This window comes from Megascapheus bottae, chromosome 31 (genome assembly GCF_031878675.1).
Source record: "Megascapheus bottae isolate mThoBot1 chromosome 31, mThoBot2.hap1, whole genome shotgun sequence".
Lineage (NCBI taxonomy): Eukaryota > Metazoa > Chordata > Mammalia > Rodentia > Geomyidae > Megascapheus > Megascapheus bottae.
This window is the reverse complement of record NC_143539.1, coordinates 1998547-2013931: the sequence shown is the minus strand read 5'-3', so window position 1 is coordinate 2013931 and position 15385 is coordinate 1998547. Positions and strand designations below refer to the sequence as shown.

Sequence of the window (15385 nt, the reverse complement as noted above, 5' to 3'; positions counted from 1 at the left end):
GCCCAGCCACACGTGCACACAGCCCTCCTGCACCAGCAAGCATAAGCCAATCGAGCCCAGCTTGGCCACCACCCACCTGGCTGTGCATGCCTGTGTGGCCACGCGGGTCCTCAAAGCAGGAGGCCGGGCCAGTGGCAGGGAGGCGGTGCGGCTACCCTCACCATGCAACACACACTTGTCCAGCAGTCCAGCGCTCTGCCCAGCTCCCCTCCTGATAGTCCTAGCTATCACTTCTACGTGTTCCGGAGGGAGAAACTGAGGCACAGAGAGAATGACTTTCCCAAAGGCACCCAGCTGCAGAGAACTCTGACAATCATTAGAAGCTCTTCCCTGTGTGGGAAGAGCTCTCTCAGGCAGCTGTGCGAAAGAGCTCACACGCTGGGCACCAGTGGCTCACACCTATAATCCCAGCTACTCAGAGAGCTGAGATTTGAGAACAATGGTTCAAAGCCAGCCCAGCAAAGTCCTTGAGGCTCCTGCGTCCAATGAGCTATGGAAAAACCAGAAGTGGATCTGTGGCTCAAGAGATTGACTACCAGCCTCAATCGAGAAAGCTAAAGGTCATACAGGCCTCTTGAGAAGGCAGTTCTGAGTGGCCTGTGGGGTTCTCTCCTCCCGCCCCCCCACCCCTGCCAGCTGCAGGGCTCTCCAAGGCACCCTCTAATGCGTGAGCTGGAGCAGGTGCCTGCCTGCCTGGACTTTGGGGAGGCCCCTGTAAATGCACCCCCACTCACCCAGGTGGGGAGCAGCTGGGCTTTGGAAAAACAGCTGTCTGTGTGGGCACCAGCTGTGAGAGGCTGCAAGCCCCTCTACAGTTCACAAGGACTCTGTGGCCTTGTGCATAATCTAGGGAGGGCTCTGGGTCCCAGGTGGGCACCTGAGAGGTCCAGGCTCTGAGGCAGAGCCTCCACCCTCCCAAGGTCACACAGTCTTCCACCCTGCACTGTGCCATCTTGGAGGACAAAGTCGAATGCATTCATTTCCAAGGCCCCTCTGGGGCTCCCAGCCACCCCAGGGCAGACACCCCTCTCATGCTGAAAGCCAGAGCTTGGGCTTAGCTGCCTACACGCTGGTAACTTCCAGAGGGCTGCAGCCCCCCCCCACCCCGAGACTTTGAGGCTCAATTTCCTTCCTTAAAGAGCTGAGCCTTTGAACCCTGGCTAATGTGTTTGGTGCTGGTTGGCACAAATGGCCAGATCAAGGCTGGAAAAGCCCCATGTGACTTCATGGGTTTGACATGGAGTGGGCCTAGCATGCCCTCCTGTTTCCCTGGCCTCAAGGGGCTTGCCCATCCTCTTCACCCTCACTGTGTCCTCCAAACTGGGAATGCAGGTGCAATTGGACCTCCAGGGCTTTGACCAAGTGGTTACCACACCTGGAAAGGCTACGACAAGACTCACAGCTTGAGTGAGCACCTACTATGTGCAGGGAAGGCTCTGATTTCCAGCTTCAGGGATAGGGCAATGCTCAAGTCCCCGCCTTCATTGGCAAAAGACAGGCACAAAGCAACAAACAGCTCTTGTGAGTCCTTATCAAACCTAAAAGATAAAAGGGGGCGCTTCAAATAAAAGCAGCTTGTATACCAGAAGCTTCTTTAGCTAAAGGTGATTAGGGAAGGCCTCTTAGAGATAAGGAGCTGCAGGGAGAGCCTTCTAGAAGGAAATGGAATGCAAAAGCTCAGGGGTGGGGAGGAACAGGGAGGCTGCATCCTGAGGGGTGTTCTGGAAGTGGGGGTACATGGGGAGCAGAGGTGATGAAGTCGCAGGTACACATGGTTCCTCTTTCCCCCAGCCCTCGGCAGCAGGCTGGGCTGAGGGCTGCGCCTGGGTTTGGCTTTCCTCCTGCTTCTGATGGGAAGGTAGGGGAGTGGGAATGATGTGATTTGATTTATGGTTTGGAAGGATTGCTCTGGCTGCGGCAAGCAGGCAGCCGGGATTGGAGGGGCTCAGAGGAAGGAGGAGGAGGAGGAGGGCAGGAAGGAGGGGACTGCAGTGGTCCAGGCTGGGATGAAGCAGCTCCTGGATTGTTTACAGCGCTCTCTGCACCCAGCCCGGCATCTGTCTACCCCATCTCCTGGAGAAACCTTCTCTGACAGCTCACTGCAACCCCCATGCCCCACCCCCCACTGTATAGCCCTTCATCCTGGAGCTTATCTGTTGCATCGTGGTGGAACACGGCCCAGCCAGGGCATGGTCTGCAGGAAGCTTCCAATAATTGCTGGGAGGGCTGCACACAACTATGTGCACACAATTGTGCATGCTCTCTGTGTGCGTGTGTGTGTATGTGTGTGTGTAGGTTCTGTGGCTTGAACTCTGGGCCTAGGCAGTGTTCCTTAGCTTTTTCACTCAAGGCTGGTGTTCTACCACTTGAGCTATACCTCTATTTGCAGCTTTTGGTGGTTTGTGGGAGATAAGAGACTCATGACCTTTCCTGCCCCAACTGGCTTGGAATCATAATCCTCCGATCTCAACCACCTGAGTAGCTGGGATTTTAGGCAGGAGCCACTGACTCCTGGCTGCACATGGATATTTTTATGTGTCCCCACAGACATACACATATACTTTATTTTCTCATTGGATGAGGGCTGGGTGGGTGGCGATGGCTCATTTTGATGGGGACAGGAGTTGGGGAGGGGGCACCCTGGAGCCTATGATGGAAAATGGTGGCCACAGGGTAATAATAACCTGGGCAGATCCTGAGGTCTACCCCCTCCTCACGAATGGCCAGGAGAGAGAGGAAGGAGGTTGTGTGGCTGAAAAGTCCCATCACCCCACCTTGTCCCCTGGGTCCTGGGGGGTTCCTGGGCAAGGGCCTTCTGTCCCCAGGATCCTCTGGAGAGCAAGGTTCTAGTCCTGACCCGCTAAGCTCTTGGCCAGGCAGAAGGAAAGAACCCCACAGAAGCCAGCTCTGGAGAGTGGAAAGGGAGGGGGAGACCCAAGGCGGGATCTTGGCTTTGGAACGTTGGAGGTTTCCGGCCACAAAGGCAAGGCCTCAGGGGAGCCAAGAAGGGCGGGGAGACACACACACCAAAAAGCCAAGAAGACTAGCCCTCTGAGATCAGAAGAGAGGAGAGGCACTGGAAAGCATCTGGGATAAGTAGAGGTCCGGGGGCTAGCAATCAGCACCCACCACAAGGGCACAGTCTCCAGGGAGCCCAGCCTCAGCCCTGACATCCAGCATCTCTGACCTTGGGTGCCAAGAGCCCCCTCCCCCCATGCAGGCATCCTGGTTCTTCAGGGCCTTGGTGGTCCTCCAGCTCTTGGGCTTTGGCCATGGAGCTCGAGGAGCTGCGAGGGAGTGGGAAGGAGGCTGGGGAGGAGCCCTGGAAGAGGAGCAGGAGCGGGAGGCCCTGATGCTGAAGGTGAGTAGTGGAAGGGAACTCCCTGGGCTTGGGGTGAGAGTATCCCAGAGTTTGAGAAATGGGGACTTGACAGCATGGGAAGGTGGCTTCAGAGAAGGGAAGCAGGCCGTTAGGTCATCCAGCTGAAGATAGGGTTGGGGGAGGGTGGACTGGGAGATGGGGCTGATCCGTTATCCACTGACCAGCATTTACAGGAGGCCCTGGGGCTGCCAGATGGGAGGAGGGAGGAGAATCCTGCCTCAACTGCGGAAGGTCAAGGGACTTGGGGGACAGAGGAGGATCAAGGGGAGGAAGAAGAGGAGGAAGCAACACAGATTTCCCCCACCACCAGCTCCAGCCCCTCTCCTACTCCTGAGGACACCATCACTTATATCCGTGAGTAACCAGAAATCGGGTGGGCTTTCAACTGCTTACAGAGCACTGGCGGGTCCTCCCCAGGGACCACTTTGGGAAGTTCCTGAACTCCCTTCCTTCCTTCCCTCAGTCCCGTAGCCCCCACTCCCCCACTCCCAGAGACGCCCCCAAGCCCCCCACCCGTGAGCACCCTGTCCATCCGTCCGCAGTGGGCCGCCTGGCGGGCCTGGACACAGGCCTGCACCAGCTGCACGTCCGTCTGCACGCGCTGGACACCCGCGTGGTCGAGCTGACCCAGGGGCTGCGGCAGCTGCGGGATGCGTCGGGCAACACCCAAGACGCTGTGCAAGCCCTGCAGGAGGCGCAGGCCCGCGCTGAGCGCGAGCACGGCCGCTTGGAAGGTGAGTTCGCGCCTGCCCGGCGTGGTGAGGAAGGTCGGATGGTCCGGGCCAAGTGGGGAAGCCATGGGGACATGAAGGAGTCAGACGGGCAAAAGGGTTCCCAGGAAATTAGGATGTGTTGGCAGATCTGGGATCAGAATAACTGGATTGGGCGGAGGGCGAGACGCTTCTTCCCAGAAGCCTACCCGGCCCGACTCAGACAGCGCCACGCCCCCACCGCCCCTGCTCTGAAGTCCCGCCCCCACCAGATGACCACACCCACACGGACCACGCCCCGAAGTTCCTGGCTCCGCGTCATTGGTCGTTGTAGTTCTGACCCAGCCTCCTTGCTGCCCTCTAGCCGCTCCCTGAGCCCCTCCCACCGCCACTTGGGACACGCCTCCCTCCCCGCCCCGCCCACAAACACTCTGGCCCCGCCCTCTTCCCGTCCCGCCCTCTCCGTAGGCTGCCTGAAGGGGCTGCGCCTGGGCCACAAATGCTTCCTTCTCTCGCGTGACTTCGAGACGCAGCCCGCGGCGCAGGCGCGTTGCGCTGCTCGGGGCGGGAGCTTGGCGCAACCGGCGGACCGCCAGCAGATGGACGCGTTGGCGCGGTACTTGCGCGCGGCGCTCGCGCCTTACAACTGGCCGGTGTGGCTGGGCGTGCACGACCGGCGCGCCGAAGGTCTCTACCTCTTCGAGAACGGCCAGCGCGTGTCCTTCTTCGCGTGGCACCGGGCGCCCAGCCCCGAACCGGGCGCCCGGCCCAGCGCCGCGCCGCACCCACTCAGTCCCGACCAACCTAACGGCGGCGTGCTGGAGAACTGCGTGGCGCAGGCCTCGGACGACGGCTCCTGGTGGGACCATGACTGCGATCGGCGCCTCTACTACGTCTGCGAGTTTCCCTTCTAGCGGGCCGGTTCCCACCCCTGCGCTCCACCCCATTCCCTTCCCTCCCTGGGCCCCCAAGTGTCCCCCGCCTCGTCCGGCCAGGCGCTGTGAGAGGCGGGCAGGACTCCCCTGGAGTTGAGGAATGGGGATATAATCCAGCCTACCCTTCCATCTCTGCCTCTTCCCTCCCTCCGCCACACCAACACCCCATCGGATCTCCTGGGAAGGAAGGAGGGTAGGAGGCACCCTGCCCATTCCCCAAAGAGGAGCGCACTTACCCACATTTTGTCTGGAGTTTATAGAAAGTACAAAACTGAGCCGGGTGTGATGGCTTACGCCTGTAATGTTAGCAACTTGGGAGGCAGTGATCCAGAAGGTCGTGGTTCAAAGGCCAGCCTGGGCAAAAAAGTTCTCAAGACCGCATCTCAGTCAATAAAAGCCGGAGGAACGGTGATAGATGCTATACGTCTGTCTTCCCAGCTACTCGGGGAACCATAACTGGGAGATTTAACTGTCCCAGACCAGCCTGGGGCGGGGGAAGGCTTTACTCGGCGCAAAGGTTTGGGGGTGTGCATGGCTCAAGTGGTAGAGTGCCTGCAGCAAACAGAAGGCCTTGAGCTCAAACTAGTACAGAGAGAGGAATAAAATGGAGCCTGTGGGCAAGACAGCTTCTGTCACAGGGATGACTTTGCTCAAGGGCTCCCCTTTGGTGATCAGAACCAATGGTGTCTTCTTCCAACCCGGTGCTGCCCAACTAGCTGAGGAACACTTCTTGTCCCTGTACTGGGCAGGACTGGGTAGCACCAACTTGATGTGTTTAGGGTCCCGGGGCGCAAGGGAACTGACTGAATGAAGATACCGGTATGGCATAAGTTGTGGAGCTGAGAAGGATCAACTCTTCCTCCCTGGCCTTCCTGGGGCTGGGACAAGCACAGGCTTTGGACAGCCCACAGAGTCTGTCCTTATACATCTATGTCTGGTCTCCTAGTTTGGGCCAAGACCACCCATACCAGCTCAGGGACAGAGTTGTGTGCATAAGGGAGACAGAGGCTGGGAACACAGGGCGTTTGCTCTGGTTGTTTATGCATCAAAGGGGCTACAACAGCCGGGTGAGATACATGTTTAGATCATCCCAAGTCCAGGAAGGGTTTTTACTTTAATGGAAGGAAAGAAAAAAAAGGTGTGGGGGGGGGGGGGATTTTCTGGACTACAAGTCCCAGGAGGCTAACCGGCTGATCGCCATTCCCAGCAGTCTGAGGGAGTCTCCTAAAGGTCCTGTCAAGTCCCACCGCTCTCTTTCCACGTGGCAGTTGCCTACATTTCCCAGCAAGCCTGAGGGCCACGTCCCAGGCATTGTCAGAGCTATGTTGTCTCCAATCAGAGTTCATAGTTTTATTCCCACTCACTGGCCTCGCCCAAGAGTATTTTGGGAAATGTAGTCTGGCTCCTTATCCCAGGAGTAGGACGTCAGAAGCCACAAAGGTTCACTGGACTGCTGTACTTCATGCTTTCCCAGCTACCGTTTTTCAGAACACAGGAGGATCACTGTGCAGATAGTATCTTCTTTTTTTTTTCCCCCATTCCTGGGGCTTGAATTCAGGGACTGGACACTGTCCCTGAGCTGCTTTTGCTCATTAGCACTCTACCACTTGAGGCACAGAGCCACTTCCAGCTTTTTCTGTTAATGTGGTACTGAGGGATTGAACCCAGGGTTTTCATGCATGCTGGACAAGTACTCTACCACTTAAGCCACATTCCCAGTTCCATAACTAAGTTTAAGTGAAATAAATTCATATAGAGTCTCAGTAGGTATGGAAAACAGTAAGAAATGCTTTTCAGGGTTGGAGGTTTTAGAACACCATGAGCTAAAGCACCAAGTGCTAAGTTCAAATCCCGGTCTCGCTCTCCGTGCCTCAGTTCCCCTCCTGCAACCTCCCACAGCAGGATGTCTGATGTCTGTGCGGATCGCTGTGGGAGTGGGCGAGGCTCCTCCGCCGGTGTCTGCTCCGATGGCGGTGCCACCTGGCAGGCTGGCTTCCTGCCGGGCCTCGCGCGGTCCCCGGGCGGGCCGCGTGTCGCGGCGCATGGCTGCACACCTGCTCGCCCTCCTCCGGGCGGCTTCCCAGCGCTTCGCCTACGCGGACTCCAAGAGTGGGATCCCGGGAGGAGTTTCATCCGCATCGATTTCTTAATGAATGCGGCGACGCCTTCTGACATCCTGCGGTTTTCCCAGCCAGGCAGGCTCCTCCCCGGGGAGGCAGCGGTCTTCGGTTGGGTTCTAAGACCAAAGCCATGAGCTCTTCCTTTGACCCCGTCCGGACCCCCGAGACCGGCCCTGGGCCCCGGAGGACGGCGCTGCGATCGCGTCCCTCGCACAGATGAGGACACTCGAGGCCCAGAGAGGCGAAGCGACTTTCATCAGGTCACACAGCAAGGAGGTGGTGGAGTCAGGACTCGACCGCCAGGCGAGGGGCCAAGGCTTGTGGCAAGGACTGATGTCGTGGGGCGGAGCTACCGCTTAGGGGTGGGGCTAACATCTGGAGGGGAGCTGACGATCGGGGGCGGGGCTAATGCCTTGGAGGAGGAGCTGACGCTTCGGGGGAGGGGCGAACACGCCGGGAGGGCGCTCGATCGGGGGCGGGGCCCGCGCGCCGGGGGCGGGGCCGGCGGTCCGGCGCTGGCTGCGCGCGTGGCAGAGCGCGTAGTAAGGGCGCACGCCTCGCTGAGCGCAGGGAGTAGACAGCCCGAAGGAAGGATTTGCTTCCCGGGCGGGAGGGAGGTAATTATGCCATCTTAATCACTACCTCTGTTTCTCCCAGGCGAAGAGGGAGGGGAGGCGGCGCCCCCAATCTGGCCTGGTTTGAGATGTTCCCTGCCGCAGGAGACAGTCTGTCATCGAGTGTCGGGAAATAGCTGTCAGGAGACTGTTCACCTCCTGACACCTCCCAGCCCCGCCCCGCACGGTTGTAGGTTCTGTTCCCCTTCACCAGCCCCGTTCCCAGGGACCGGAGCTTCACTCACTGGAGCCAGGCTGCGCTGCCGAGGACGGACTCAAATGCAGGACTCGGAAATCCTCAGCCACGTCCTACCCTCAACCCCAAGGTATGGGAGAGGAGGGGTGCGGCAGGAAGGGCAGGGCGGGCGGGCTGGGAAAGGCCCCCTCCTCCTGTCCCTCGCTTTCCCTCCATTACTCCAAGTCTGGGCCACTCTGAGGCCCACATTGGCCCCAGGACAAAACCTAGGCGAGCCTGTACCCACTTCCCCTCCCTGTACCCCTTCTCGTCCACCGCCAGCCACGCCCCTCCCACCGCAGCCTAATCCTTGGCCAGCCTGGCTTGGGAGCTCCTCTCCTGCAGGCTGTCCCTATCTCTGTGCCCCCTTCTCATCCCAGAGGCACAAATCAACTGACTACAAGACCCCAAGAGGACGAGCTGTGGGGGCTCACACCTGTCACCCTAGCTGCTCAGGAGACTGAGACCTGAGGATCTCGGTTCGAAGCCAGCCTTGGCACAAAAGTCTGTGAGACTCATCTCCAATTAACCACCAGAAAACCGCAAGTGGTGCTGTGGCTCAAGGGGTAAGGAGGGATCCTTGAGCTGAAGAGCTCAATGACAGTGACCAGGCCCAGAGTTCAAGCCCTATGACTGCCAAAAAAGAAGAGACTCCAAGAGACTCCATGTGTTGATCCATAAAATGGGTGCATCCATTTCCTGTCATTCTAACAAATTCCTAGGAATTTGGGGGCATTGCACTGCACAAATTCATTATTTTAGAAGTTTTGGTTGAAGGTAAGACTCTCATGGACTTTCTGGCCTGGTCTGGCTTTGAGCCACAGTCCTCAGGTTTCAGTGTCTTGAGTAGCTGGGATTACAGGAGTGAGTCACTGCTGCCTGGCAGGTGGATGCAGCTCTTACAGAGGGGTTATAGTCAAGCATTTGCGGGATGATCAGACAACGCATAATCATGAGAAGCAGTTGAAGGGCCATGGAGAGCCTTCTGGGAAGAGGTGGTCTTTGAACAGAGTTCTAGATGGTCAGAGAACCCAGGATGCAGAAGGCTTGGCATGAGCTAAACTCACACTACAAGTACTTCATACAAAGAAGCATTCTCAGCCCCCTTGATGGGGTGAATGGTGGACAGATCAGAGATTCCAGGGAGGTAACAGACTTCATTGGGTTTTGAAGAATGACTAGGAGTCTGTTGCATGCGTTGGTGGGACAAAGCAAGGGGCACCAGGTTGAAGAGATGGTGAAGACAAATACCAGATGTGTGAACAGGGGTGTTCACTTGTGGAGGTGTGCGGTTTATTCCAGAAACAGAGGAAAGGGAGGAGGAGGAGGGGGAGAGGAAGAGGAGGAAGAAAATGGACGGAACCACACAAATGCTGCAGATGCCAGGCCGAGGGGCTTCTTTCCCTGAGGAGCAAGCCAGCACCTCCATTCATGGAGGGGGAAATGAAGGCCCAGGCCCAGGCCCAGACAGCACTTAGTAGTCTCTGGTTTCCATGCAGACCCCAGCTTCTACTTCCTCTTCTACTGGTGAGTGACTTTCAGTTCCTACTTCCTGCAGCCCAAAGAAGACCAGGCCACTGGCTCTGCTCAGACATCTGGAGGACCTCTGACTCCCACCTCTGGTGAGTGGAGACATGAAGGGGCCAGGTGGGGGAGAAACTGAGATCCACAGACAGTGGGACCCGGGTGCTGATGCAGGCCTCTGAACTCCCAAATATGACAAGCTCAGGGCTCTCTGCCTTGCTGTGGGATTTGATTGTTCCTCTAGGCCTCAATTTCCCCTCATGAAGGGCAAGCTATTTAAAGGTCTGTTTTCTAGTAGCTCTCAGGCCTTGAATTTCAGGATGCTGGGATTTCAGGACCAGAGGCTGACAGGCCTGGTCCTGGAATCTGTGTGTGTGTGGTGGGGTCTGGCGGGAGGCTGGCACTTTGTCCAAGGGCACTGGGGAGCTAAGAGGGTCCGGGGCGTGCTAGAGCCTGGAGTCGGCAGAGAGGCTAAGGAGAGGGGAGGAGCCTGAGCTGTGCTGGCTGGCTGGGCATGAGGTAGTCAAGTAGGGTAGGAAGGCTGGGTGCTAGAGCTCACACCTATAATCCTAGCTACTCAGGAGGTTGAGATCTGAGGGTTGCGGTTCGAAGCCAGACTGGGCAGGAAAGTCCATGAGACTCTTATCTGCAAAAAGTCAAAAGTGGAGTTGACTCAAGTGGTAGAGCACCAACCTTGAGTGGAAAAATCTATGGGATGGCACCCAGGCTCTGAGTTCCAGGCCCAGGAGACCAGAAGGGCCCAGAACTGAAGGGGGCGAGGACATGGGAGACTGAGTGGCCGGTGGAGGTGACATTGGGGTGCAGGACAGAGATCTGGAGGAAGAACTGGGGTGACTGACATGGAGGTTCTGGGTCTCCACAGCCTTGTCTGGCCCATGGATGACCTTTCGGAGCCTTGGCGGCCGGCGCCCCCTGGAGCACTGGGCCACCCCTGGGCCACCCTGATCCTCCTCTACTCCCTGGTGATGGCTGCCTCCTATCTCCTCGAGGTGGCCAGCCACAGCCTGCTGGTCCGGGCCGCTGGGTCCCTCCTGCCGCCCCCTCTGTCCACTGCCTGGTTTGGCTACCAGATCACCGTTGATGTCCTCTTTACCACACTCCTGCCACTGAGCCTCGCCTGGACATGCTCCTGCTGGCCCCTGGGGGGGGCCTTTTGTTGTGTGGACCCCAGCCTGTCCTTCCTCACCTGCTGGGCCAGTGGCCGCCTGCTGGCCCGGCTGGCTGCTGACAGCTACACCTCGCTGTGCCAGCCTGCCTGGGCCCTGGGCCACCACACAGCTCGGCAGGTGGTCTTCTGGGCTGGTGGGTTCTGGATTCTTCTGCTGGGTTTGGGGGGGCCAGTCCTGCAAGCCAGGAGGCACCAGGTCAGCCTGGCTGTCCCTTGTAATAGGACTCCAGCTGCAGAAGCCCCTGGCCAGGACCAGGGCTCCAGGTCCTGGGGCCCCATGTTGGATCAGCTGGTGTTTGGTTTTGGGGTGCCCCTGGGGGTGATGGCAATCTCTCGCAGCCTCTTGGGGGCCCAGCTGCAGCTGGCACGGCTGACTGGGCGACCTCCGCTACTGGGCCTGCGTTGGGCCACGGCAGTCATGCTCTTTGTCTGCTGGCTTCCTTTCCATCTGCTGCTGTTACTGAAGTTGTTGGGGGCCCGTGAGGCTGGGCTGGACTTTGGGGAGGTCTGGGTACTGCTCAGACTGCTGGGGTTCAGCTTCGTGGGGGCCAGCAGCTGGCTCCACCCTCTGCTTTATGTGTGTGGGGACCAGGCCTTCAGGAGGCGGCTGTGCCAGCTTCTTTGGCCCTGCCAGGGGCCGGGTCAGGGGAGGAATTGGAGGTTGAGTGGTCCTGTGGGAACCTGAGGACATGGGGTGGGGCTCCCCGTCTCCTTCACTCCAAAGCAGGTGCGGCTGGTTGAACACAGCCAGACAGGATGGGTGGGGTCTGGAGGAAACAGAAGGGCAGAAGACCCAGGAGGGAGAGATTGACAGGAAAAGAGGGAGACAGAGACCCAAAGAAGGAGCCGGGAGAGGTAGTTCAGAGAGAACTTGTCTATCTGTAAAGGAGTCAGAGAGTCTTGGCTGTAAGTGGAAGCTGAAGCAGGGAGCCCAGGTGTGACAGGCCAGGCCAGGGTGCAGAAATAGAATTGAGGCTGTAAGGAAAGAGCGGAGCAGAGGTGGACAGACAGAAGGACGGGGTGACAAAAGACAAGAGGCCTGGGTCTGGTCCAGAACCAGGCTGATTGGACCAGGGTCCCTGTGATCCTGCTCGTCTCTAGCCATGCCCAAGGCCTGTAATTTCTGTAGCTAAGAGGACCCTTGTTGACTGCAACTGCTCCTTTCCACGCAGTCTCTGAGTGGCCGGATGACAGGCCTGCACTACCACACTGGATGTGTCTTGGTGAGTCTTCAGTCTGTCCCTGGCCCAAGAAGCCACATTTGTCTTCATTTTAGAACCGGCTCATGTTTTTGTGAGGGGGGAAGGTGTTATGGGGCTTGAACTCTGAGCATGGGCGCTGTCCCCGAGCTCTTCAACTCAGGGCTACCTCCCTACCCCTTGAATCACAGCCCCACATCCCTTTTTCTAGTAATTGGAGAGAAGAGTTTCACATTCTTCAGTGCCCGAGCTGGCTTTGAACCATGATCCTCAGGTCTCAGTCTCCTGAGTGGCTAGGATTACAAGCATAAGCCACCTCACCCAGCTTGGCTGTTTTTTTTTTTGTTGTTGTTGTTTTTGTTGTTGTTGTTTTTTTGCCAGTCCTGGGCTTGAGCTCAGGGCCTGAGCCCTGTCCTTGGACTTTCTCAAGGCTAGAGCTCTACCACTTGAGCCACAACATCACTTCTGGCTTTTTTCTATGTATGTGATACCGAGGAATCGAACCCGGGTCTTCATGCATGCTAGGCAAGCACTCTATCACTAGGCCAAACTCCCAGACCCTTGATTTTTATTTCATGTCCTGAATCTTCTTTTTTTTATTGTAATTAGTAAAAGGGTTACATGATATTTGCCAGATAGAAGGTGCCTTAATTCACATACATTGATACCCTTTCACATGTCTTGGTACCCGTTTCCCTCCCACCCCTGAATCTTCTTTTTTTTTTCTTTTCCTTTTTCCAGTCCTGGGGCTTGAACTCAGGGCCTGAGCACTGTCCTTGGACTTTCTCAAGGCTAGAGCTCTACCCCTTGAGCCACAGCACCACTTATAGCTTTTTCTATGTATGTGTTTCTGAGGAATTGAACCCTGGTCTTTGTGCACGGGAGGCAAGCATTCTATCACTAGGCCAAACTCCTGGCCTCCATGTCCTGAATCTCTGCAGAAATATGGGAAAATTCATCATGTTTTTTGTTGTTTTGTGGGTCATGTGGCTTGAAGTTGGCCTGGGCGCTGTCCCTGAGCTCTTCAGCTCAAGGCTACCACCCTACCCTTGAGCCAAGGCCCACTTCATGTTTTTTCTAGAGGTTAATTGGAGATAAGAGTCTCAGGTCCGGCCGGGAGTTTGGCCTAGTGGTTAAAGTGCTTGCCTAGCATGCATGAAGACCCAGGTTCGATTCCTTGGTACCACATACACAGAAAAAAGCCGGAAATGGTGCTGAGGCTCAAGTGGTAGAGCTCTAGCCTTGAGAAAATCCAAGGACAGTGCTCAGGCCCTGAGTTTAAGCCCAGGACTGGCAAAAAAAAAAAAAAAAAAAAAAAAAAAAGAGTCTCAGGTCCTTTTGTGCCTGGGCTGGCTTTGAACCTTGATTCTCAGATCTCAGTCTCCTGAGTAGCTAGGGTGACAGGCGTGAGCCACCGTGCCTAGCTCCTCTTTTTTTAGTGATATTGGAATTAGCAAGGCTTCATACTTGCTACCCTGACACCTTTACTTTGTTTTTTTCTATATGATTTGGAGTTTTTGTCTGGTAAGCCTGCCTGGGACTGACCTATTGTTGATGGCGATGGAGCCTCTGTAGCTTTTTGCCTAGGTTGACCCTAGGACCTCATCTTACTGCTGCCTCCTGAGTAGCTAGAATTACAGCAATGAGCCACCGTGCCAAACTCCTCTTTGGAAAGGGCATCTGAGTGGTCTCTTAACCTTGGCTGTACATTCTCTAAGGGAAGTTTTCAAACTCAATGTATTCTACAGGCATGTTCCCAGCACCCCCAAGTCCAGGTTGTTATTCATTTAAAAAAAAATCAAACCCTGACAAGCAAGCCCACGCTGAGAAGAGGAAGCCACCAGGATCCCTTCAGGACTTAGAAGCTTCACTGTGGTTTTGTGAAAATCAAATTCCTTGGGCTGAGGTCAACCACAGCTGGGATCGCACGGACCTGGGAAGATGGTCGGTCCCTGCCCTCTTGTGGTGACTTGTGGAATCATACCCAAAGCTCCAATCAGGACACTGCGCCCCTGATTCGATTAAACCACACTGCACCAAGCCGAAGTTATGCTAAGAATAACAGATGTGTTTGTAATTGGGGGCTCCTGGTCCTTTCTCTGTAAAACCAGCATACAGCACACCCAGGAGCCACGCTATCAGATAATTGGGTTAAGATGAAATTGCTGCTTTTCAGAGAAGTAGGTGAAACTCAAAAAAGGGCTGGGGTGACTCCCTTCTGGCATTCCCAGGAAGAGGGAGGAATCAGGGGGTGAGGAGGGGGACTAACAAAAAGGACTGTTAACACCAAATAAAAAATAGAAACTTTGGGGTTTGTAGACATTTCTATGTCCAGATGGATATCAAAGGTTGAACAGGATTTGCTAAGACCCTTTTATTAAAAAAAATGGGGAATGCTTTTATTGGTCATACTTGGGAAGAATAATGCTTACAAGAATAAACCTTGTGCTTCTATGTGCCTTAAAAAGCAGATTCAATCTCACTTAAGTATACCAGGACTTGCCCACTCACTCACTCAGCCTCCTGACAAGACCTCTCACAGCCATGTGTAATAGCCCAAGGAAGACTGCTTTCTATTCAAAACAAGAAAAAAAAACTGGGGGAAGGTTGGATGTGGTAACATATGCCTGTAATTCCAGCGGGAGGAGGAGGCAGGATGGTCCAGGCCTTGTGTGAGACCCTCTTAGAAAAACTAAAGGAGAAAGGGCCAGGGACAAGACTCAAGTGGTAGAGCACTTGCCTAGTGAGTCCCTTCCCCCAAATAAAAGGTGTGTTGACACCAGAAATAGTGACGGATGTCACACACACACACACAGGAGGCTTTCAGGAACCGGATGTGCAGCTCTGACAGAAACAGGTTTCAGACCCAGGGAACCGCTGAAGACATCCAGATCTCGGATGTCTACCCCCCCCCCCCGCCACCGCCCATCCTGCAGCTGGAGCGTACCAGCCCCCCTCACAGAGTCGAGCCAGGAGGCAGGTTATGACGTTGCGTTTATTAGGTTTCAGAGGCCAGGGTCATGGTTAGGTGGGTGGGGGTCCAGCTCCAAGGCTGGGGAGCCCATGTGTCCTCATTGCTGGGCCTGAGGAGGAAGAACCACAGAGACAGGAATGAGGGGGGGAAGGGCAGAGGGAGGTCGGCTCCCGGCCGCCCCTCCTCACCTTGTTGAAGAAGTAGATGGAAGCAATGATGGTCAGCACTGCCATGGCCAGGGTCACATTCTGGAGAGGAGGGAGAGGTCAGCACCCTTCCCCTCCCGCCCTAGCCCTGTTCCCCCTTTCCTCCCCCCCCCCACTCACTTCTTGGAAGTTCATGGCCATACACTCCACTCCTTTAGCCACACACTCCTTGACCTCTCTCCCTTCCCAGGCCTCTGAGCCAAAGAGGGGAGAAGCCACTGGAACTAAGAGGGGGTCGTCGAGGAAACCAGAATGGTGGTCATGGAGACCAGAGAAGAGCATTCTGGGTATGAGGCA

At 56.1% G+C, this 15385-nt stretch overlaps 3 protein-coding genes across 4 annotated transcripts; 2 read left to right on the top strand and 1 right to left on the bottom strand.

Moving 5' to 3' along the window:
- The first annotated feature begins 3026 nt into the window (after positions 1-3026).
- Clec11a (C-type lectin domain containing 11A) lies at positions 3027-5439 on the top strand. 2 transcript variants are annotated; one of them, XM_090321975.1, is made up of 4 exons: positions 3027-3361; positions 3556-3736; positions 3925-4116; positions 4561-5439. In XM_090321975.1, the coding sequence occupies exons 1-4, from the start codon at positions 3215-3217 to the stop codon at positions 5004-5006; spliced, it is 966 nt and encodes a 321-aa protein (XP_090178101.1). In that variant the 5' UTR covers positions 3027-3214; the 3' UTR covers positions 5007-5439. The 2 variants fall into 2 exon arrangements, with proteins under 2 accessions (XP_090178101.1, XP_090178099.1); XM_090321973.1 differs by having other exon boundaries at positions 3547-3736.
- A 4125-nt stretch (positions 5440-9564) lies between these two features.
- LOC150043489 (C3a anaphylatoxin chemotactic receptor-like) lies at positions 9565-12093 on the top strand. Its single transcript, XM_090322587.1, has 2 exons — positions 9565-9618; positions 10404-12093. The coding sequence occupies exon 2, from the start codon at positions 10417-10419 to the stop codon at positions 11392-11394; it is 978 nt and encodes a 325-aa protein (XP_090178713.1). The 5' UTR covers positions 9565-9618; positions 10404-10416; the 3' UTR covers positions 11395-12093.
- A 2796-nt stretch (positions 12094-14889) lies between these two features.
- On the bottom strand, positions 14890-15385 carry Smim47 (small integral membrane protein 47). The gene is made up of 3 exons (XM_090321990.1): positions 15209-15385; positions 15071-15130; positions 14890-14991 (listed from the first exon to the last, which is right to left on the bottom strand). Exons 1-3 carry the CDS (start codon positions 15368-15370, stop codon positions 14980-14982), a joined length of 234 nt encoding a protein of 77 aa, XP_090178116.1. The 5' UTR covers positions 15371-15385; the 3' UTR covers positions 14890-14979.

Excerpts from the sequence above, each read along its gene's own strand:
- Clec11a (XM_090321973.1), top strand. The coding sequence starts at position 3,215 with ATGCAGGCATCCTGGTTCTTCAGGGCCTTGGTGGTCCTCCAGCTCTTG. Across the intron at positions 3,362-3,546 it reads GGGAGGCCCTGATGCTGAAG|CATTTACAGGAGGCCCTGGG; the intron begins GTGAGTAGTGGA and ends TCCACTGACCAG. Across the intron at positions 4,117-4,560 it reads CGAGCACGGCCGCTTGGAAG|GCTGCCTGAAGGGGCTGCGC; the intron begins GTGAGTTCGCGC and ends CCCTCTCCGTAG.
- Smim47 (XM_090321990.1), bottom strand. The coding sequence starts at position 15,370 with ATGCTCTTCTCTGGTCTCCATGACCACCATTCTGGTTTCCTCGACGAC. Across the intron at positions 15,131-15,208 it reads TGGCCATGAACTTCCAAGAA|AATGTGACCCTGGCCATGGC; the intron begins GTGAGTGGGGGG and ends CCTCCTCTCCAG.
- LOC150043489 (XM_090322587.1), top strand. The coding sequence starts at position 10,417 with ATGGATGACCTTTCGGAGCCTTGGCGGCCGGCGCCCCCTGGAGCACTG.